The sequence below is a fragment of the Podarcis gaigeae genome (genome assembly GCF_964106915.1).
Source record: "Podarcis gaigeae genome assembly, chromosome: 7".
In the NCBI taxonomy this organism is placed as follows: Eukaryota; Metazoa; Chordata; class Lepidosauria; order Squamata; family Lacertidae; genus Podarcis; species Podarcis gaigeae.
Genome location: NC_139683.1, coordinates 17148679 through 17171768, shown reverse-complemented (window position 1 = coordinate 17171768; position 23090 = coordinate 17148679). Strand labels below are relative to the sequence as shown.

The 23090-nt window shown below is 43.5% G+C and overlaps 2 protein-coding genes across 2 annotated transcripts in view; one reads left to right on the top strand and one right to left on the bottom strand.

Annotated features, from left to right (window-relative positions):
* Nucleotides 1–23090, top strand: part of AARD (alanine and arginine rich domain containing protein) — a 571840-nt gene that overhangs the window by 464630 nt on the left and 84120 nt on the right. The gene's annotated exons all lie outside the window — the stretch shown is intronic.
* Nucleotides 1–23090, bottom strand: part of EIF3H (eukaryotic translation initiation factor 3 subunit H) — a 70442-nt gene that overhangs the window by 12425 nt on the left and 34927 nt on the right. The window contains exon 3 of the mRNA XM_083749309.1: nucleotides 2616–2783. Within this exon, the coding sequence (XP_083605435.1) occupies nucleotides 2616–2783 (168 nt within the window). The remainder of the gene's footprint in view (nucleotides 1–2615; nucleotides 2784–23090) is intronic.

Sequence of the window (23090 nt, the reverse complement as noted above, 5' to 3'; positions counted from 1 at the left end):
AAGAGGAAAGCACAAAAGATACCAAATATTCATCAACAGCACTTTTATCTGAGCACTTTCCCCTGGGCAGGTTTCATTTCATTTTTAGACATGTTTCTAAAGTTTTGCTAAAGAGGATTTTTTTAAAGTCAATTTGAGGAACATTGTAATGCAAACTGCATACATACAAACATACCATGCAAAGTCTTTCCCAAAGACTCAAAGCAGCAGACCAATCAATAAAAACATTTAACAGTGGAAACAGTTCCCTCCAAATGAACAGTTGCAAAATCCGCAACCCTTTAATAAGGTAATCAGCAAAATAAAATGAAATGAAATCCAGATTAAGAGGATGATGAAAAAAGAAGACTTCCTGTAGACTTCCTTCAGGGAAGAATCTTAATGGTGGAATTGGTGCACAATTGGGGCGGGATCAGCTCTAAGCTTTAACCTCTCATGGTGGCTGGACAGGAGAAATCTGCTGCTGGGAAATGTTATTGGGCTCAGTGTCCTGGGCTCAGAATGCCAAGTTCTGCACCCAGTACCACGTTCTGCACCTCTATACAGCTGTAGCTGAGACTACGCTGCAATGCTGTTACGAGGTGCACAGAGACTATACTGCAGGGATTCCAGTCTTTAGAGTCGCAAAGACAGGCCTGTCAACTGCATGGGCAATGCTTGGTGGCAATGCATCTGTTTTGCACCCAGATGGGCCCAGGTTTGGCCCAAGTCATCTCCAGCTAAAAAGAACAGGTAGCAGAGGATGGGAAAGACAGGTGTGTATGGTGAGAGGTTGATTAGACTGGGCTAGATGCACACATAGCCTGTCACTGTGTAAGGCAGCGTCTTATGGTTTCTTGGTGATAGAGGAATAGGATCTTTTCTTCCCCAGTGGCCAGAAAGCAAAGACTTCTGTGCTTTGCATAACTTCTGCCTCTTTCATATGCCTCACATGCTGCTACTAAAATGCCACAACACTTTTGAGTTTGTTTGTTTTTAAAAAAACACCAATGCCAAAAACACCATATCAATCCATCGATATTTACGATTTCCTCCCACAATTTATGCTCTTTCTCTAGATAAGAGACTTCTTCCTTGGAACGACGCCTACATGGTATTCAGCCCAAGATTACTGAATGTATGGCCTACCAGGTGATAAAGCTGTGTCTTAACCTGAGCTAGTTCGGACAAGGTGTGTGTTAAGTGTGCTCCGTGACCAAATGCTCTTCCGTCATAAACTAGTCCATGCATGTAGAAACCTAGCACTGTCAGGAAGAAACTTGGGCCAGAACATTTATCCCTGACATCTAGTTTCCGACATGCGAGTTGGGGAAAATTGCATGGGAGGAACTCTTAACCGTGAGAGACTCCTACTGCAGTTTGAAGTGGTAGAAGCCAGGTACCAGTTTACTGCCTCTGTAAAAACTAGACTTACTTTACAGTGACAATGGAATAGACCTCCTGGGTCCTGGCCTCAGACCTGCACCTGGTCTGGCAAGCTCCTGGTATTCTATTAGGAAAATATTTATTTAGGTAACTGTTTCCAGTTGCATTCAATTTTTTAAAAAATGTGTACATAGTTTTCATGCTGACATGCTATCGCAAAGAGTGGAAAAACTGTATGAATAAAAAAACCCTATTTAATCTCTGGACAAGGAGCTTAACATCTGTAGCAAGATAGCAGCCGAGGCAGGCTTGCCAAATAGTAAACTCACTTTTTTTTGGGGGGGGGGGGAGTTAACATTTGTGTTGTCTGAAACGGAACATAGTAAAACCTTTAGCAATCAGTGATAAAACGAAAACCAAAATAGACTGAAACAAGTGGAAAATTCATCAAGATCTGATGATGCAAAGTTTCCAGCCAGTATAAGTATACTTTAACAACTTGTTCTTTACTGTAATCCAATTGTTAACATACTGAAACAATTTTGGGGCAGCTCATAAGATTGATCGTATTCATTAGTATTTTTTCTGACAGATACTCAGGACGTTACATTCGCTTCTCAGCTGGAAACTATATGCGAGCCTGCCAGATATGGCAAAACTGTGAGTGTTTGGGGAGGGGAAGGCTATAAAGCTGTTAAATTGCCTACGGTTCTGATACAGCGCAGAACATCTGGTCTGGAGAGCTTGAGGAAACGCCATTAAAAAAAAAAACCCGGCAGAAAAGAAAAAAATCTTTGTGCTACGGAACAGGCCAGGTTTTGTACGCTTCTGTCAGATGCATAAAAAGGAGGGGAAGAAAGGGGGGGGAATACTTGGCAAGCTGCAGGATGATTGGTCAGTCACGTACGGAGCCAGACGCTCTAGCAAGCAGGGTTTGTTAAGACATCTGGTCGAGTTCCACCAGCCGCTTCCACGACGGAGGGGAGAGGCGGAGGGATAAAAATGAAGCAGCTACCCCAGCATTCCAAAACGTACACATCAGGGCTCTGATAGCAAGAAAAATAAACAGAGAGAAGGAAACCCTGTCTAGACTTCGCTGCTGCTGAGGCTGCTGCAGACACAGGGTTGGTATTTACTTGGAGAAGGCCTGCCAGGGCCGCTCTTGCAGGCGAGGAGGTGGGGGAAGGCAAAAATAGCCGTAATAATATTGGTGCGCGCATGTAAAATAATACAGGAAGCGGCACACTGACCGTAAATGAGAACGACAGATTCCTCAATGGCGTGCTGGTAGCTGAACTGGGAGTCCAGGAGGGCACGGGTGACAAAGGAACCATAGTAGGTGGACTGGTACCAGCCGACGTGAAGATGGTCGATGTTGACGTGGCGGAGGCTCCTCATCATCTCCATCTGATACTGAACTGGAGGGAGAGAGAGAGAGAAAACCAAGCACTTTAAAGGAGAAGCTCATATTTGCATTACTCAACGTTGGTGAACAATGCACTGAATAAAGGCGATTTGCTACTGGTGGTAGAATGGGCAGGAGCTTGAACCAGGAGCATCTCAAGGCTGCACAATTGGGAAGCAAGGAAGAGAGTCGTTCTATTCATTCCTGGCATGTTTTTAAGACAAACATGTCTCTCTCTTTTTTTGAAATAGGCTTGGGCAGGTCTGCTGCCTTGACATGAGAGAACTAGCAAAAGAAGTGGGGGGTTTGCTCTCAATATTGAGGGATAAACTGCAACCCCGTGGTAGAGGACACGTTTTGCTCGCAGGAGATCTCAGCTTCTGTCCCTGTCGTCTCCGGTCATCGGCCTAGCCTGTTAAAAGGTTCAAGAAGAAAGTGGGAGGGACAGACCTTTGCTAAGAGTCTTGTGAGCTGCTGTCTGTCAGAATGCAGACAATACTGCAGCGATGGGAAGCAGGCCCGCTGCCTAGGGGCTCTGCTGAAGGTCCAAACCCCTCAGGCTCCTTCAACTGCCACCTAGCAGAAACCATTTCATCTGGCTGCAGCACAGGGAGGCTTGCTTGACTGTGACACAAGCACTGTTTAGACCAGGATGGCTTCCATTTAAGGAGGTCATTACCAAAACCCTGCCGGAGTGTGCTGCTTTCCTCTTTCCCTCTCATCCTTTTTTCCTTTTGCGCCACATCTCTTAAGATTATAAGCCCGAAGGCAGGGAATGTCTCGCCTCACTTGTTATTTATGTCACATTAAGCCGCTCTGGGAACCTTTTCCACCCAAAAAGCAGGTTAAAAACACTTTAAATCAGGGCTGGAGAACCTATTGCGCCTCCCGACGTCATTGGACTACAGCTCCCATAGTCCCTGACTGCTGTACTCGCCGGCTGAAGCTGATAGGAGTTTTAGCCTGACAGCATTTGAAAACCAAAGATTCTCCATCTCTGCTTTAAACAAGTTCCTATTGTGAGAGTGTGCCGATCGAACGGCCTTCCCCATCTGTTAAAAATGACAGCTTCCCTCAAGTATGCATTCCCAAAAATGTCAGAAATATAGGATATTGCCTTTTCCTACATGGCTGCTGCTGTTTTAAACCACTGCAATTTTTGGCAGCTTCTTAGTCCCTCTCGCTGCTTTAGTTTTTTCCTAGCTCTACGCTTAGTTCCAGTCAGCATCCTAGACAGTCCACTGCTGCCTCCTGATCTGACCTAGTTATTATATATGCTCCCAGTTCAGGCCTATGTTTTCACCCCAGCAACACCCTGACTCTTGTGTCGCTTGGTGTCCTTGCCCGTTATATCTGCCCGTCCAACCCAACTCTCTTTCAGGTCCAGCAGCTTCCCCTCTCTGCTTCTATTCTCATTCCAGCCCAGCTTGGATCTCAATTGACCTCGCTACAATCCACCCTTGTGCTCCATCCAATTCTAGTCCAAACCCTGGTCAGGATTCCATTTTCAATTCCGCTGTAAGCTCCGCTTCCTACTGCCCAGAGATAACAGTCTTTCCCTCCCCTTAAAGAAACCCTATGAAGCCAATTTTGTTTTATTCATAATAGATACTTGTTTAAAATGTACCTGTAAAGTATATGTGCAGGGTGCATACATTTGTGCTAATCAAATCTAACCCAGGTACACTGGTACCTTGGTTCTCGAACTTTATCCGTTCCAGAAGTCTGTTCGACTCCCAAAAAAGTTCGAAAACCAAGGCGCGGCTTCCGATTGGCTGCAGGAGCTTCCTGCACTCAAGCGGAAGCTGCATCTGATGTTCGGCTTCCAAAAAACATTCAAAAACTGTAACAATTACTTCTGGAGTTTTGGCGTTCGGGAGCCGACTTGTTCGTCAACTAATCCGTTTGAGTTCCACTGTAGAAGCATAGGAATCGGTGGGCAGACACTTCAACAGGAAACCAATGTTCTCATGGGCAGGTGGGTGGAACTTGGGGAAGACGCTTGGAAAACAGTGACACTACTGCGCTCCGTGGCGACCCAGAAGTAATGGAGCGCGTTACTTCCGGGTTTCACCACGCGCGCATGCGCAGACGCTCAAAATGATGTCACATGCATGCGCAGAAGCGCCGAAATGCGACCCTCGCACGTGGGTTACGTTCACTTCGGGATGCGAACGGGGCTCCGGAACGGATCCCATTCGCATCCCGAGGTACCACTGTATTATACCACTTTCTCTCCCACCCGCCCAATAACTCTGGGAACCGTGGTTTGTTAAGGGTGCTGAGAATTGTTAGATGACCCCTACTTCCCTCTCAAAGCTATGATTTCTAAAATTGGCATGTCTAAGCAACATTTTGGACCTTTCTTGCCTCCAGTCCCAGCACTCAACCCACTGATCAGTGGCATGCTTTTCAAAAGATGGGGGTGGCACGCTGTCCTCTTATTTATGACATGTTTACTGGGTTTTAAGTGCAACAACATGTCTGTGAAGAAATGGTGCTAATTTCATTGTTTCAGGGTGGTGACAATAAAATCAGTTCTCTCACTGGCCAAGTCTTCCCTCAAACTGGAATTTAATTTGCAGTGTTAATAATTAAGTTAACAACAGAAGCTAAAATGTGTGGTAAAGGCCTTCAGCTTCTTCCTCACACAAGCAGGATCCAGTTGGAGAATGGAGACAATTAATATACTTTCATATGATATTCACACATACACACACACATTTCCAAAAGGCTAAATTACATTTTTAAACTATTTGCAGAGGAATATGAAGGCTGAGTATGTGTGCACTAGATCAGTACCATTTTCCCCTTTGTTAAATATGTAAAATATTAACCTATGTTAAATATAGACCTGTAACTGAGAAAATGTTTTTAAAATTAAAAATCTGCAATACATCAAAAACAGAGCTTGTTCATCCTTAATTCTGCTTTCATTTCAAATTTTCATTTTTAAGTAAAGGCACTTAGAAAAGAATGGTAGGGACTGTGTGTGTTTTCAATTGTTAGACCTTTAATTTTGAAACTAGCGTGCAAATATTTCCCACTGTTTCCAAACATTGGTTTGGATGAAACATTAACTTTAGTAAACAAGTCTTGCCGCTCTCAGGCTTTCAGATTCCCCCTTCCTTTTTCTGCTGTGGCCTCAGAGAAGAGTTTGGACAGTTCTGGTTAATCAAAACCATAGCCTGAGCCCAAATAAACTGTGGTTCATCATAACTAGTGTTAAACTAACTTAATGCCACAGTTTATAAAACTGGTTTGTCTCCACTTGCTATAGCTAATATTCACCACAACTTGAGCTCAAACAACATGCTAAACTGTGGTTTACCTAAAATGGGGAAACGTGCATGCCCAGGAAAAAGAAACTAGGCTCATTCTCAATTTTCAAAACAATGGCTTAACATTATGTCTGAATACGGTCAAAGCCTGGGCGAGAAAGATGCTTTCCACCAACAATTTAATGTCCAGTTTGGATATAGTAATGAAGCCAAGGTTTGGATCACCAAATCATGCACACCATCCCTTAACCCACATCAAAATTCCAGATGTCCCCATTTACCTGGATTAAGAATAAAGTCTCAATCAGTGTATATGATCATAGCTAGGCTAGGTTTAAATAGTCACATGTAACACTGGAAGATGGGGAGGAGAAATCACACGAAGAAGATGTACGCAATCAACCTACTAGCTTCTATCTAGACCCTAAACTGTAGTCCCCGTTATGTTTGGACTACACCAGAGAACTAAAATCCACAGGTGTAGCTTCTCTACAGATGCATTCAGTCCTAAGTAGATTCCTAGAAACATGTTTCAGTAAAAATTAATAGGATTTACTTCCAAATAAATGCATTTAGGATTAGGATGGGTGTATTCAGAAGGTTCCATGGGACGCGAGTGGCGCTGTGGGTTAAACCACAGAGCCTAGGACTTGCCGATCAGAAGGTCGGCAGTTCAAATCCCTGCAACGGGGTGAGCTCCCGTTGCTCAGTCCCTGCTCCTGCCAACCTAGCAGTTCGAAAGCACGTCAAAGTGCAAGTAGATAAATAGGTACCACTCCGGCGGGAAGGTAAACAGCATTTCCGTGTGCTGCTCTGGTTCGCCAGAAGCGGCTTAGTCATGCAGGCCACATGACCCGGAAGCTGTACGTCGGCTCCCTCAGCCAATAAAGCGAGATGAGTGCCGCAACCCCAGAGTCGGCCATGACTGGACCTAATGGTCAGGGGTCCCTTTACCTTTACCTTATTCAGAAGGTTATTCAGAAAGCAGTGAATCAGGGCCATATGGGATCAAGAATTCGAAGGAAAAGCCTTATAAGAAGCTTCAAGATAACTGGAAGTCTGAAGGATCAGGTACAATTGATTTCAGTGTGTGTTTCATTTGCCTCCGTTTAGGTGAAAGATGCGGAAATATCCTATTTCTAGACTTCGCTAGTAATAATCCGTCTGTCTAGACTTGTACACAGTCACCTATGGGAGGGAGTGTGTCTAAGCAACCAAACCAGCAAGTTTTACAGAGCTGGTTTCCTTGGCGGCCATCAGCATATGTGACGTCAGAGGGGGAGATCTGATGCATCCTACGGCCCCTGGAATGCTGTCCCAAGGAGTCAAAGAACTGCAGCCCTCAACTCTCTGTAAAAAGGGTAAGTTTTAAAAGTTTCCTGAATGCCAGGACAGAAGACGCCATGCAAATGTTAACTAGAAGAGAGTGCCACAACTGTGGTGCTTATTATTCTTTGCTTTGAGCTTTTCTGAAAACGAAGGAGGTCATAAAGCAATGAGGAAACAAATATCAAGCAAGGCCCGTAATATATTTTGTAATATAAAAGGATGAATGTGTCAACAGTATGGGTAAACCTATGTATTATACAGTTGTCAGTGAACTGATATTGGTTGCAGCTTCCCATATGTACATTTGGTGATAAAAGATGAATTTGCTGTTGTTAATCTGTGAGCTTCGGTTCTTAAGAGCACAGAGGATGTCAGTATGTGTAAAAATAACCCGTATGGTAATTTCCTCATAAGAATATCTCTTCTGCTTCGTAAGTTAAATAATGTGCTAAACCGCAATTCAACTTGGAGTACTTGGAGGCCTATTGATATCAATAGGACAGTGTAAAGCACATAGTTAACTCTCCAACTGAAAATGGTGGTTACCCACTTTGGCTAGACATTTCATCGTGCCCTTGAAAGAACTTTTTAAAGTACTTAATTACACAGAACCCCCAACAAGGAAGCAAACAGGGGTAGAGGAACTGAGCAAGATTTTACTCAAATGAAAAATATTTTCTTTATTTTAGTTTTAAAGGAAAGCTAGGATTGGCTTGCCAATTCTGTTCTCAGCTCCAGGGGATGTAGATTCTTTCCAGATTACAGACTATCACCTTTTTACAAAAAAAAAGGGGGGGGCTAAATGCGGCATCATGGCAAGGCATGCAATATTTTCACAAGGTGGGGAATAACCATACAGTACTAAGATCAATTAAGAGAGTTACTTTCATTTCTGCTACTCTCTTCCTAGAAACAAAAATCCAAAATGTGTAAAATACGGCTTCTTTTTTTAAGGACGGGGAGTTAAATAGTATACTGTCCTGAGAATATATAGAAATTGTCTGCCAGATTCTAAGCTGCAGTTCAGTAGTGGTTAAGGAATGGCAACTGAGACTGAGTACCTGAAGTGCTGATTGCACATATTCCACTGGATAGATTCCAAAAGCCATCAAGACTTCTATCCAGCAAAAACATACAATTTCAATGCATGTCCACCCATGGCAAGATTTATCTTCTTTGATCTAATTCGCCAAATATTGACAAAATTGCATGCTTTGCCACATACTGCCAACTTACCTTTGATCCTTAATACTGTACAACATACATTTACTAAAGCCTACTGACAGCAATGTCCATTCTCTAAGTTTAAGCCTTTGTTTCTGCTTTTCTAATGAACAAACAGATAAAATTAGTAAATCTGTGCTTTACTAAAACACACTGAACAGTTAAAAATAAGATTGAAGACCAGTGCAGATGTCAACACAAAAGTTGCAAGGGTGCAAAATAGCAATATTTTGTCTTTTTCCTGTTCAAGCATAGGTGTTCAGAGCAAAATTAAAGAGAGCCATTGCATGTCCAGACATAGCAGTCACCTGGACCATGAGATCAAAGGCAATGCCACGCCAAGTTGTAGTGTAGACTCAGGTACGTTCCATGGTCCAAAGAGACAGGATGGAATTTTGACTTGAAATGCCAGGTTTTATAATAGCTGGCAAAGAGATCATCACACCATCTCTAACAAGCCAAATGCAAACATGCAATTCTTTTTTGGGCCTCGTTGGACCCTCATAAAAGAAACAAATAAGAAAAACAAAATTTCTCGTTATCTCTAGCAGAGGTGAATCTATAGTGTAAAACACACCAATAATTCAAATTCTATCAAATTATACATCTACTGACCAATATGAAAAAGATTGATTTGCATGAAACACATGCATGGGATTATAGACTCAACTAGCTAACCACAGTGATCTTCTAAGAATGAATAACTTAAGGATGCTATCAACAGTACAGGATGATGGCTTGATGGTGGTAGTTACGAGAACACTGTCCAACCATCTCATCCTCTGTCATCCCCTTCTCCTTGTGCCCTCAATCTTTCCCAACATCAGGGTCTTTTCCAGGGAGTCTTCTCTTCTCATGAGGTGGCCAAAGGATTGGAGCCTCAGCTTCAGGATCTGTCCTTCCAGTGAGCACTCAGGGCTGATTTCCTTCAGAATGGATAGGTTTGATCTTCTTGCAGTCCATGGGACTCTCAAGAGTCTCCTCCAGCACCATAATTCAAAAGCATCAATTCTTCGGCGATCAGCCTTCTTTATGGTCCAGCTCTCCCTTCCATACATCACTACTGGGAAAACCATAGCTTTAACTATACTATATGTCGGCAAGGTGATGTGTTACCCACACAAAAATCATTACGGTGTAATGTACATAGCCTGCAGTACTGGGAAAACTGGGTTCAAATGCCTGTTCAATCATGAGGCTCTCCTTAGTCGTGTTTAAGGGTTACTGTGAGAATAGCAGGGGATAAACCTTATTCAAAATATATTGCCGTCCTTGGAAGAGGGTGGGATTTAAACGTGGCAGCGGAGAAACATTCCAGCATGCTATCTCAGCTTAAGATGAGAAATGCACAAGACTTGTGTCCATGCTGCCTTGTAATGCCTCTCCCTCCCTCTCTACTTGCTAGACAGAAAGCAATCCAATAAGTTTCTGCTAACCATAGTTTACTGTACAGACAAACCAGGAAACTGTGGTTATGTGATTGAACAAATCAACTTTGCACCATGGCTTAAAATCCTGGCTTGTTTTTTTTAAAAAAAGAAACATAACCATAGTATTCTCTACACCCAAACTTAGAAACTATGGCTCCTAAAAACTTCCAGGGTTGACTGCTGTATGTCAAAGACAGGAAAGAAGGTGATGAGAGAACATCTTAATCAAGCCTAAAATGACATACAACAGGGAAAATTGGTGACCTTGCTCATCCGTTAAATGTAGAACCTGACACTAATAACTCACATATGTGACTTCAGCTGACTAAAGAGAGAAACCTAGGATTAAGTGTCGCAATAATGAATTGAAAGGCTTAGCTTGATCTATGGGATAACTCATTTCTGTGCCTGCATATAAGCAGTCTCAGAGATGATTTGTCAGAAAGCATCTAGAATTTATAAATGTGCCAGTACAATAGCAGGAAATGCAGACACTTAAAATTCTGTGTAAAGTAATGGCTGTTCACAGGGGGAAAATTGAACTGCACTAGTCTAATACAAATATAGCTTTTGTTCAAATGCTACTTTATTCAACAGATGGTGACGCACGACAGGAAGGAAACTCGTTGCTCATGCTTAGGAGATGGCTCACCACCAAAATGGTGTCATCTTTACTAATACAACAATTGGGAAGAACGAAATCTTAACGTATCTTAGAAGTACAAAGTCACAAGAATAGTGAAAGCTGCCTTATACCTAGTCAGGTCACTGGTCCATCAAGCCTGGTGTTGTCTAGCCGGACTGGTAGCAGTTCTGCAGCGTCTCCAAAGAGGTTCTTTCCTGGAGATGGCAAGGACTGAACCTGGATCTGCGCCATAGCTCTGTGGGTCAGCATCTGCTTTACATACATTAAGCCCCAGGCTTAATCTCTGGACTCTTCAGTTAGGGCTAGGAACATCTCACCTTGGACAGCTGCTGCCAGTCAGTGCAGAAAGTACTGAGATAGATGGACCAATGGTCTGAGTCAGTATAATGCAGAATCCTGTGTATTCAAAGCACATATTCTGCCACTGAGCTAAAGCCCTTTCCCAAACGTGCTTCACAGATTTGCAGGTCATGCTTGCACAGGATCTCTGTTTCATTCCAATTTTAGTATTAATTAGGGGTGAGGAACCTCTGGCCTGCATGCCAGCAACTTTGGGCAAGCCACGCCCAGCTGCCCTATACCTGGCATCATACAGCTTTCTAAATAATAATTTTTTATTTATACCCCGCCCTTCCCGGTTCAAAATCTGGGCTCAGGGCGGCCAACAACAAATCCAAAACACCTAATTGTAAAAGCAGCACAAAACACAGTATAAAAACATGAATAACAATAAAATTCAAAAATCAATTTAGGGGAAATAAGCATTAGATAATCCCCAGGGCTAGCTGGCTGAATTGGTCCTACTTGGGCCAGCTAAAGCGCAGAACATGGGGCTGACAATGTCCCTTGCAGTATGGCCCCCAGGTTAGAACTTCAGACAATGGATTTGCACAGCTGGGCTGGAAAACACACCCTTCAATCATGTGGTGCCATGTGATTGACGGGCGAGTGGGCCTGCCAACTTTGGTCTGTGAAACTGATCCTAAATAAGGATCTGGTCCACAGCGCTGAAACTGGAATGGAGACTCCAGCTCTTGGATCCCAGTTCCAATCAGGCTCAGCCACCATGGCGAATAATCAGGGGTGATAGGACCTGCAAGAAAGCACCCCAGTTTGTGGCAGGAAGCCAGACCCGAACACTTCTGAGCTGTAAAAACAGGTGGTGGGGAGGAAAAATGCCTTCTTTTCTGCAAGTCCCAAAAAGCACTGCAAGGGAGGTTTTCAAGAGGCTGGGAAACTGCTGGAATGAAAGGGATCACGTTTAATTCGACCATGACAGTACACAAAGGGAGAGAAAACTTTTACAGGATCTATATTTGCACAGCAGGGTTTTAAACTGTGCAGCTTTTGCAACATCACAAGGAGGAGATTGGAGACATCTAAGTAAAGACTTCAAAAAAAGAGAGCAACTGCTATTCATAATATTATCACTGCTCAAGAGCAAGAGAAGTTTTCTAACTTAATATCTAATTTTATTTCCAGTGTTCTTTACGAGCAGCACCTAATTTTAGGACATCAGGGAGTCTTTGCTTTTAGCAGGGCAAAACCAAATTTCCTCGCACTGCCATGCCTGTGAACAGCATTTTCTTATGGGTTTAAGAAACAACAGCCATTACCCCTCGCGCACACATGTACACACAATTTAACACTAGGATGCTACCTAAAGAAAAACGAACATCTGGCAAAACGTGTCATAAGCTCGGGGTTCCCAGCTGCTACTATGTTTAATTTCTATGCTCTACAGCTGTAAGATTTGTTCATAATTCTGAAGAAAAAAGAAGAATAAAAAGACGACCCCAGATTTAAAGTGCCCTCCCATCAGTGAAACAATCAACCATTTTCCCCTTCAGATGAAATATATTAACAGGGCCCTTCATCTTAGGTTTTTTTGTTTTTTAGACATTCAAACTAACTAAAAGAGGAGGAAGGTGCTTTGTGTAACGTCGACGAGCAATTTAACAAATGTTTCTTAATATGCTCTTTTGAATATAGTTAAGAGCCACATTTTAAAATTTAGATTGTTAGGTCCAAGGCACCAACTTTCATAAACTAAACGAAGAGAACCCCAAAACCACCCACCACTTAATGTTCTGAATTTGACAGCATTGCCAAGCCAATACAAAATAAGCCAAGCTAGTCCTCAAGGAAGTTTTATACGGTCTTTTGAGAGAATGCTTAAGTATTAACAATGCATTGCTAAATTTTTAATATTCCTTGCCATAAACTGAAGAAAGTGGTTACAGGCAACAAACTGCTGTGAATCTTGCAGCTGAAAAAAAGACCCTGTAGTGCTACAAGGAGATATATATATATATATATTCTTAATTTGGAGTTCCCAAAAATAGGGGGTGTCGTATACATGGGGGTGTCCAATACACGAAAAAATGTGGTATATATTTTTAAAAGCAAGCAAAGATTTGCAGAAGAAGGGAACGCACACTTGCATTTTCAAACAGCTGTGAAAGATCGCTTCTCTGATGGAGCAGAAATCAATAGGAAGTTCAAAAACATATATAGGATATAAAATATTACATCTTCTCACATGCTCAGCCACTTGGACAGTATTGAGCACGGGGGCGGGAAGAGAGTAGCCTTGTAAGAATACAGGCTAATCGGAAAATGAGTAGGAAATTAGCCTATTGAAAGCAGAAGGAAAGCAAGAAATAAATGTTAGTGGAGTTGTTGCAGCTGTGAATTTATTGTTTTACGATTGTTAAAATCAGTGTTTATAGCCAATTGCGTGATTACTAAATGCGAGATATTTATCCCAGTTGTTATCTGCATTGCAAGGCTGGGGGACCTTTGGTCTTGCAGATGTTGTTGGACTACAACTACCATCAGCCTCAGCCAGCCAAGCCAACCATTGGGGATGAGGGGAGCAGTGGTTCGCATCATCCAGAGAGGTCACAGGTTCCCTAGCCCTGCTGTGCTGGAGTTGAACTGATGCTATACATGTGCTATCATATTAAACTGTGTTTATACATCATTTTTTAAGAACGGCGTATAGATACAATTGTTTTAAAGGTGTTGTATGCTTTCACTGTAGTGCAAATTGCATCAGGATTCCTCATGGGACACGATTCATAAATGAAGTAATACTCAGAAGCAAGCCCCACTCAATTCAATGGCCCTTAAAGGTAAAGGGACCCCTGACCGTTAGGTCCAGTCGTGGACGACTCTGGGGTTGCGGCACTCATCTCGCTTTATTGGCCAAGGAAGCTGGTGTACAGCGTCCGGGTCATGTGGCCAGCATGACCAAGCCGCTTCTGGCGAAACCAGAGCAGTGCACAGAAATACCGTTTACCTTCCCGCCGGAGCGGTACCTATTTATCTACTTGCACTTTGGTGTGCTTTCGAACTGCTAGGTTGGCAGAAACTGGGACCGAGCAACGGGAGCTCACCCCGTCGCGGGGATTTGAACTGCCAACCTTCTGATCGGCAAGTCCTAGGCTCTGTGGTTTAACCCACAGTGCCATTCGCGTCCCTTGGACCTTACTGCCAGGTAAATGTGTATAGGGTTACAGGCTTAACCTAGGAACTGTTACACTTTGCTGTGGGGCCTGCCCCGAATTTTCCTGCGAGCAGTTCTTATTTCAGAAAGCGTGTATGCGTTTTAAAAAGGTCTGCGCTGTTACTCAACATGACTAATACACCCGTCCATTAAAGACCGCAGGTCCAATGAGCAGAGTGGTACAGCCTTCCTTAGCTTTGAAATGCTGATCTGGCAACGCAGCTCCTCTACCCACTTAGCATCTGTATTTGTATCTCTTTGGCAGTGACAACTGCTAACAGCGGCACACTGGGAAGCATCAGTTTCACCGCCAATGCAAAATAGCAGATGGAAGCAGAGGGAGCTCCCATGCACGCACGTTGGCACCAGGTATCATCGTGCCACCTTGCAAACATGTTCCCAGGGGGACTGTGATTAAATTCATTTACAATGAAAATGCAGAATACAAACAAAACGTACTCAAAATAAAGGGCGACAAGTTGGCAAAAGGAACAGGACTAAGACTGTATTTTTAAAAAGCCAAACACTAGCAGGGTCTTTTCCGAGTGCTGCAAGACAAAGTCTCCAGGGAAACCTTTCTGGGGACAGTCTTCTGCAAGTTGGGGGCCACCAAAGAGAAGGCCCTCTTTTTGGAATACAAGCTCAGCTCAGATGGTAGAAGCACCCACAGTTGTCCCTGCACGGAACATCTTAATGCTTCAGTAGGTGCATATTGAGACAAGTGGTCCTTCGAGTAATCTGTTCTAAAATGTAAGTACAAAGCTTTACCACAAGGTTTCTGTTCCTAAATGGCTCTGTCAAGTCTCCCTTGCTCCTTAGGATTGCATGCTGCCTCCACACAAACACACACCACGTATGACCTGGGCTACTGATGTGCACGATTCCAACCAACCTCTTGCTACCCAAAAGGAAACAGCAGGTTCAAAGGGGCTGGGCAGTGTGAACACTGCTGAGCTCAGCCCTAAGGATATATATGTGTGGGTGGAAAAGTCACAAGCCCACCACCCCACTGCATGTTGGGAAGCATGCAAACAGTCCCACCGTGATCTGTAATGCTACAGTTTACTCGACGATGCACATGGGACGCATTCCACCTAAAGGCACAAATGAAATGATAAAGCAGCACCCAACCTTTCCTGTTTGCCCAGTGGGACCCAACTGAACAGGATTTCTGGTTTCTCTTCTCCCCACTGCCTTTCTGGTCCCCTATAAAATCAACTCCAGAGGGTCCCCCAACCAGTGTTTGAAATTCCCCAGGCGCCGCCAGGCGCATTTTGCTACTGGCGCAGGTTCGACTGCAACTACGTGGAGATGTCTGGGTGGCAGGTTAGTGACTGATATATCTCCACTGAGCCAAGTGACTCACATGCAGGAAAGGAACGCACGTCTTGTGCTTCTGCACTGCCACGCGAACCATAGACCCACTTGCCGGGCATCTTAATGCTCCATCATCACATCAAGGAAAGCCAGTGCAGGGCTGAGACTGGATATACAGTGGTACCTCAGGTCACGAACTTAATTTGTTCCGGAGGCCCATTCTTAACCTGAAACTGTTTCTTAACCTGAGGTACCACTTTAGTTAATGGGGCCTCCTGCTGCCGCCGCGCCGCCAGAGCACGATTTCTGTTCTCATCCTGAAGCAAAGTTCTTAACCTGAAGCACTATTTCTGGGTTAGTAGTCTGTAACCTGAAGCATATATAATCTGAAGCGTACGTAACCCGAGGTACCACTGTATTTGATTGCACTGCAGCCTTTTCACAGGACTCACAAATGGAACTCACAGGCCACAATTTAAAAAACTCTGCCTTAATCCGTAGTTCGTTCCATTTCCATTTCCACTGTGTGTGGTTTTTTCCTTCTCGCATACTGGGACAATTGAATTGTTGTAAGAGCAAGCTACAGTCAAGCAATGCAGCTGAGATCAAAGAATGGTAGAACTGTAGAGCTGGAAGGGACCCTGAGGGTCAACTAGATCAACCCGTGGCGAACAGACATTCTGCTACGGCGACCGTAACCTTGGATTAAGGTGCCATTAGGCACCTAGCTTATATACGAGTTTGTAACACTGCCCCCAACTCACCAGAGCAGATATGGAGGGTGTCCAGGGGGCTGCAGGAGGGAAGGAAAAGAGGGAGAAACCCCCCTGCACATGCTACATTGGATCTCATTCTCCCTTTTGAAATTATTCACCCACCCACCCCCGTGATAATTTGTTTAATTCTTTTTAATATCGAATTGTAAATTGCTGCAATCCACCTTGGGACATGCTGGTGAATGGCGGGTGATAAGTTTAATAATAAAAATAATTAATTATAGATAACCTTTGTTGTGGCTTTCCTCCCAGATGATTCTGGGATTAGTAGTTTAGCGAAAGTGCTGGGAATCCCCAGTGAGCGATCCTGAGGACTGCCTGGGTAAATGGAATGTTGGTAGTTTAGAAACGCCATGAATATCGGCAACCAAGAGGAAAGGTGCATGGGAGTTAAATTCCTTTTAGCAAGACATGAAGAACACTGTACAAGTGCCGTTTCTTGGTTTGTATTGTTCCTAGAGGGGTGATGGGTATATTGGCTTTATAAGACATCTGTTTCAAAGATTTGCTTTGCTTTTTAACATTACCGATCCATTCTGCTTCTTTAGCACTACACTGAGAAAGACATAAATTCTAAGTTGCAAGAAAGTACCCTCAAAGGTTCCCTAATCCACTTGCTGGTAATCCAACCAAACTGTAAACCTGTTTCGTTGGATCCGGTCTCGTTCCAGAATGCCCTGTAGTTTGCAAATCTCTTAAAACCTCAAATGGGGTCTTTTAAAAATATTTCTCACACTCGCCTATATAGGGAACATATTTCGGTTTTGTAAAATTATCTGTGTTTTCCCCCAAGTCAAATTAAGGGCTACCAGCCTATTTTTCTTAGCACATTTCTTCTCAAGAGATTACAATACAAGCTACCATTTTTCAAGGCTCTGGCACAGTGGCGCTCTCAGTAATAAATTACACATTGTTAGCAATTCAGCTGCTTTTATTTCTTTTGTTCCTTATTAACTTGGATCAATGCCATCTGGTTCTCCTGATTTATTACTAGTTACCTTCGTTTCCACCTGTAGGTCTCCTGTATCAACCACACAGCTGAGCTTCTGCACACATTCCTACAAAAGCCACACACTAACCACCTGGGGATAGAATCCAAATTGCGGGGCCATTACCTCAAACTCAGGCCTCCTTCCCACAGACATGAACACCCTCAAACAACAAGCCCTTCTAACCAACCCTAAAATAAAGAGATTTACTAGATGCTAATGCTGACGAACATTCCTAAATTATTGCTGCAGACTGCCCCCAAACTACTGAAACATTAGCATGAAGAACCCTATATCCCCCCAAGGGAAGGGGAGATATTTCAATTATTCATTTCAAGGAATCGTTATGGGTGAAGCAGGAATGCTAATTGACATTAGCAATTGTGCAGAAAGAGTTATTCTAAGTTAATAAATTCCCAGACAAGAGCATAAAAATGCAGTCATTAAAATCTATGCATATTGAATTATTTGGGACTGAAGAAAAGTTCATCTCCAGTCCAGTACCAGGTGAAACACATACACCCCCCTTTTTAGAGATTTCTCTTTGTAGTTAAAAGCCTTCTATGAGGAGAGAACAGTGTTTTGGATTTACTGCTCCTGAGCTCGTCCGCCTTCTCAAAACAGGAGCAGGGTATAGCTTGACCTTCAAAATTATCATTCCAAACTTTCTGAGCTACGGACAAGTGTTCTAACTTTGTGTGTGTGCGTGTGAGCACACACTTCGTTAAATGCACAAAACTTAACAATAGCTGCTACCCCGAGACAATCAAGGTTTGCAAGAAAAAGCAACATATGGTACCTTGCAGAGCTTTCTGCACCTTTATTTCCTAGCAAAGCAACGACTGGTGAAGACTCAAACCAGAACAAGCACGGCAGGGCTTCAGGTATCCCGTTTTGCTCCTTGCGTGCTTTCCAAGGCAACCACTATACATCTTCCTCCGCTGCTCATTACTTATTCCAATTCAACACCCATTCCCTGTGTGCCCGAAAGTTTAGAATTACTTTCTGAATTTTGGAGGCATAATGCATTGAAGGTAAATATAATCGTATTTCATTTTACATCAGGCATGTGGCGGGGATCCAAAGGAGGCTTATGTCTGAAGCACCCGTGGGGAGGTGGACAAGCCGTCAATGGTTATTTGTGCAGTGTAAAATAATGTTCTGGAAGGTGCCTGAGTTTTCAGAAGAAACTTTTTGTGAGGAAGGGGGTGTGGGAGAATAGCAGGGGTCTCCCAAGTGCAAGACCTCATGCAGTGGTACCTCGGTTTACAAACGTAATCTGTTCCGGAAGACTGTTCGAGTTCTGAAATGTTCGAAAACCGAAAACTCAATAGCCGAGAGCTAGGGTTCAGGGTCTTGCACTTGGCGGAAGCTGCATGGCATATTCAACTTCCAAGGCGTGTTCAATAACCAAAGCATTTACTTCTGGGTTTGTGGTGTTCGAAAACCAAAATGTTTGTCAATGGAGATGTTTGAAAACCGAGGTACCACCGTATGTCTGTTTGAGAACGGCCAAAAAATCATCATTGTTTCCTACAGTAAAGCAGAAACTCTGGATCATGCCATGCAAACAGTGTTCCAGAAGCAGTGGGAACGTGCTTATGGACTCAGCTGAAAAGAAGCCTTGCCAGTGTCCCTAGAGGTTTATTTCTCACAACACCCAACACGAGGACCATGTGTGGTATGAAACGTTGGGCTACCCTGAGCTAGGCTATCAATGACTAAGTTCTGCCACCAGTTTTGTAGGTTGAATGCCTCTGAATACATGTTACTGAGAATCTCAGGTGCAGAGAGCGCTCTTGCACTCAGGTTCTGCTCGCAAAGTTTCTCATGGGCAATTGGATAACCACTGTGAGAACAGGATGCTGGACTAGATGGGCCACTGGCCTAATCCAGCAAACTCTTTTTATGTTCTTAGTTAAGTACTGTTTCCTGATTTCTTAAGTACATCATTGTCCTCTAAGCTAAATAGCTTATCAGTGCTACTACACTTCTCTCTCTGGGCAGAATTTGAGCTTCTGAGATGCATGTACACCAGCACATAACCCCAGCTACTACTGGCTGCAATTTGCAGTAATAATGTCTCAATTTTCCATTTTTACGAGTATATCCCATCACACAGTCCAAAAGATCCTCATTATCCCTTTACCCAAGTTTCCTTTCAACACAGTACTTTTATTTAAGTAGCAAACTACAGTCTCCCCCTCGTGCAACTCCTACATGTGATTTCAAACACACAGATCACCAGGATCATCCCCCTAGATAGGCATTTAATATGCTTGTGGAAATCAAAAACAGCTAATTCTCTATTCAGAATGGTATTTGGAGGCATAAAATTTAATAAAATGACCCCAATAAAAGTTAATCAGAAGTGTTTAAATGTATCGGCAATAAAACAAATTTTATGGCTAGCCGAGTCAGTTATCTTCTGTGACAAATTAACTGAGCACTCAAAATGAGATGCATCAGTACCATTTTAATAATGAAAAATGAATACAAATCAAACACAGCCCGAAAAGGACCTGGGTGCCACTTTGCAAATGGAAATCCTCACATAAGAGGATTTGTCCATTATCGTGAAAATAAGGGTCAACAAATTCTGGCTGGCCTTGACGGACAACTGAAAATAGATAATTACCAAGACCTTGTCCCTACCGCAAGCATAGGGGTCTTCTTCTCGACATCACACATCTAAAATTGGCTGTGGGGTCAGGAACACCCCCCTGCCTTCCCTCCCACCCTGTGCTTTGAGGGAGGTGGGAATTTGCCTCCAAAGTTGCAGCACATTTCCAAGGGCTTCAAAAGCCCACCACAATGGCAGAATGGATTGCTCTACTTTTGTGATTTTGTTAAATCACGGCTTGTACACTGCACAGTTAAAGATCAGTGTTTGCCAACATGGTGTCCTGCAGATTTTGCTGGACTCCAGCTCCCATCAGCCCCCACCACAATGGCCAATGGTCAGAGATTATGGGAGGTGTAGTCAGTCCAACACCACTTTGGAGGACACCTGCTCTACATCACATTAGTGAAAACTGAGAATACACTCACAGAACTTTTATGAGTAACTGCTATTAGCAAAACAGGTGTAAGAAATGAGGTTTGGGGAAGAGAACGTATGTAGTTTTGTATTCCTTGGTTATCCCCCTGAAAAGGGGCAGGGCATTTTGGCCATCTAAGGATCAGCTCACTTTTGGCTTGCAATTCTTCCTTCCTGACCCAATGCCTGAACTACATATTCCAGGGTTAAGGCTCCATTAATGAAAGGTGAGCTTTGTATCTCCTTTAAGAAGTCCTTCCTTTAAGAAGCAGTTGCATTTAAAACACATCTTGCATCCTTATTAAGAGAGAAGGTGGATGAGGAGATAAAGAGAGCAGGGCAGGGCAGCCTCACACTGAAAGTGTGTGCAAAATTAGAGCCGCTTGAATATGCAACTTGATGGTTATGCTTGGTGGCCTGATCTGCATCGTTGCTTATTAAGAAACAAGGAGAACATTCTCCTGGGAGGATGCAGCAATGGCCAAATGGAACGATTAACACCAATTATCAGTCTTGTCAAGTCTGCAGGATCTAGAGGGAAAGTTCCGTTCATTTCCCTCCTCTCCAACTCCTACAGTTTAGCAAGCTGAAGGTCAACACCGGATTTTGGCAGGCTCCATCTATTAATTGCAGATTCTCTCTTCCGCTCATCTCTTCCTATAAGGATAAACCCAAAGGGAAAGGCTGGCATGTATACTGAAGGCAACACATTTTTAAAAAGACTTGGGGTTTTTAGAGAGGTAGTTGATATTCAGACTGAACTGTTCCAATATCTTAACTGCATTATAATTAACATATATTTGTCATACTTTCTCCATTACAAATGCCCCCCCCTAATTCCGTCATGCCCCACTGAAGATAGCAGAGCCATTATCAGGAAAACAGATCCACAAAAATGGAATGCCCAAACACATACAATGGGCAAATCATTTTCACAGAATTAGGAAATTACTTTTCCTCCTGCATTTGTTTTTAAACATCATAAAACAAACCACATTTTGTCTCATGTCAAAAAATCAATAGAAATAATTCCTTAATAGAATTCCTTAACAGAATGGTCTGAGGGCATCACAATCCTGTACCAAGAGAAACTGTGAGTTTATTCAAACCAAGTGAAATCTGCACATTCATACTCATTTTGCATAATCTCTTTTTCCCCTGCTAGTCATGTGGAAGGGCAAGAAGCCATGGCGGGCCCTAGGGCTATTTCTAAGAGCTCCTTCCATGCATGCATGGGAAACGGGGACTGCAGCCAACAGCTTCGCCTCCAATATCCATGTATCTCCAGCTTCGGATGTTCTGCCCAATGCGCAGCTATTGGGAGCAGCATGGAACTAGGAAGTGCATCCTTGTTTCACTTACCATGCGTTGGGGAAAGACCGTAGCTAAGTGGTAAAGAATCTACTTTGCATGCAGAGGGTCCTAGATTCAATCCCTGGTACCTCCGGGTAAGGCTGGGAGAGATCCCAGTCTGAAATCTTGGGCAGCTGCTGCCAGTCAGTTTTAATAGTACTGAGCTACATTGACCAATCGTCCGATTCAATGAGTCAGTTCCCTATGTTCCAATGCATTGACTATAGGCCTGGAGGGGTGTTTTGATGAATAGCCCTATGAGGTCCTATCCTACTAAATACAGTGGTACCTCGGGTTAAGTACTTAATTCGTTCCGGAGGTCTGTACTTAACCTGAAGCTGTTCTTAACCTGAAGCACCACTTTAGCTAATGGGGCCTCCTGCTGCTGCCGCACCGCCAGAGCACGATTTCTGTTCTCAACCTGAAGCAAATTTCTTAACCTGAAGCACTATTTCTGGGTTAGCGGAGTATGTAACCTGAAGCGTATGTAACCTGAAGCGTATGTAACTTGAGGTACCACTGTACCCCTTTGGACGGGGAGACACACACACACACACACACACACACACACACAATCATGTAGAAGCTTCTGGGATTTTTCTGATTAGATGCCACCCATTCCCTAGAAGCGGCTTCTGTGCAATAAAAATCATTCTAAATCAAAGCAGCAATGGGCCAGGAGACAAACAGCTTGGGGCTTGCAAGAATCGGACCCTCGACTTAGCAAAGGGATGTATGCCACACACAAGCAGCCTCTACTGAGAGTGGAGCTTCGGCCTAGAAACGCCACACCTTTCTAACCTCAACCCCACAGCCAAAGCCGGTGCAAAAGTTTTCATGTGCTAACAGGTTTCCCCTTTGTTCTGGGGTCAGCGCCCGTGTCTGAACTTGCACCTCCTCAGAATGTACACTGGGCTTAGCGTGACACCTTCCCTTTCACAAGCCTCAGTTGAGTTATATCAACCTGAGGTCTAAATCACAAAAGGAATTGTAGCTGTTTAACACAGACAAGTCTTGAAATAATATTGTGATCAAAGTAGAAGGCAGCCTAATAAAACCCAGGTGGCTCAGGCTTATCATACATGGTACTCATTACTCCAATTGCTCTGTTTAATAGATTGCCTGGTGTCAGCAGAAGGAGGTTTCTGGTATTAATTCCTCCAGTTATAATCGTACATGTGTTTTCTGGAGCTCTCTGATAAATCAGCTTTGTCCAGGAAAAACTTAAGGGGGGGAATCTATTTTAGAAGTTCAGACCTTTTGCCACTGCTGGCAAAACCACAGAAACCACGGTGAATTTGCTTTATTCACTATTAACACAAGGCTAAACGAGGTTCTTGGGAGGTTCCAGATGACTCAAATCTGCCAAGGTTCTGTGTGGGTTGATGTGTTTTTTCTGCCCCGCCCCACCCCACCAACCCACA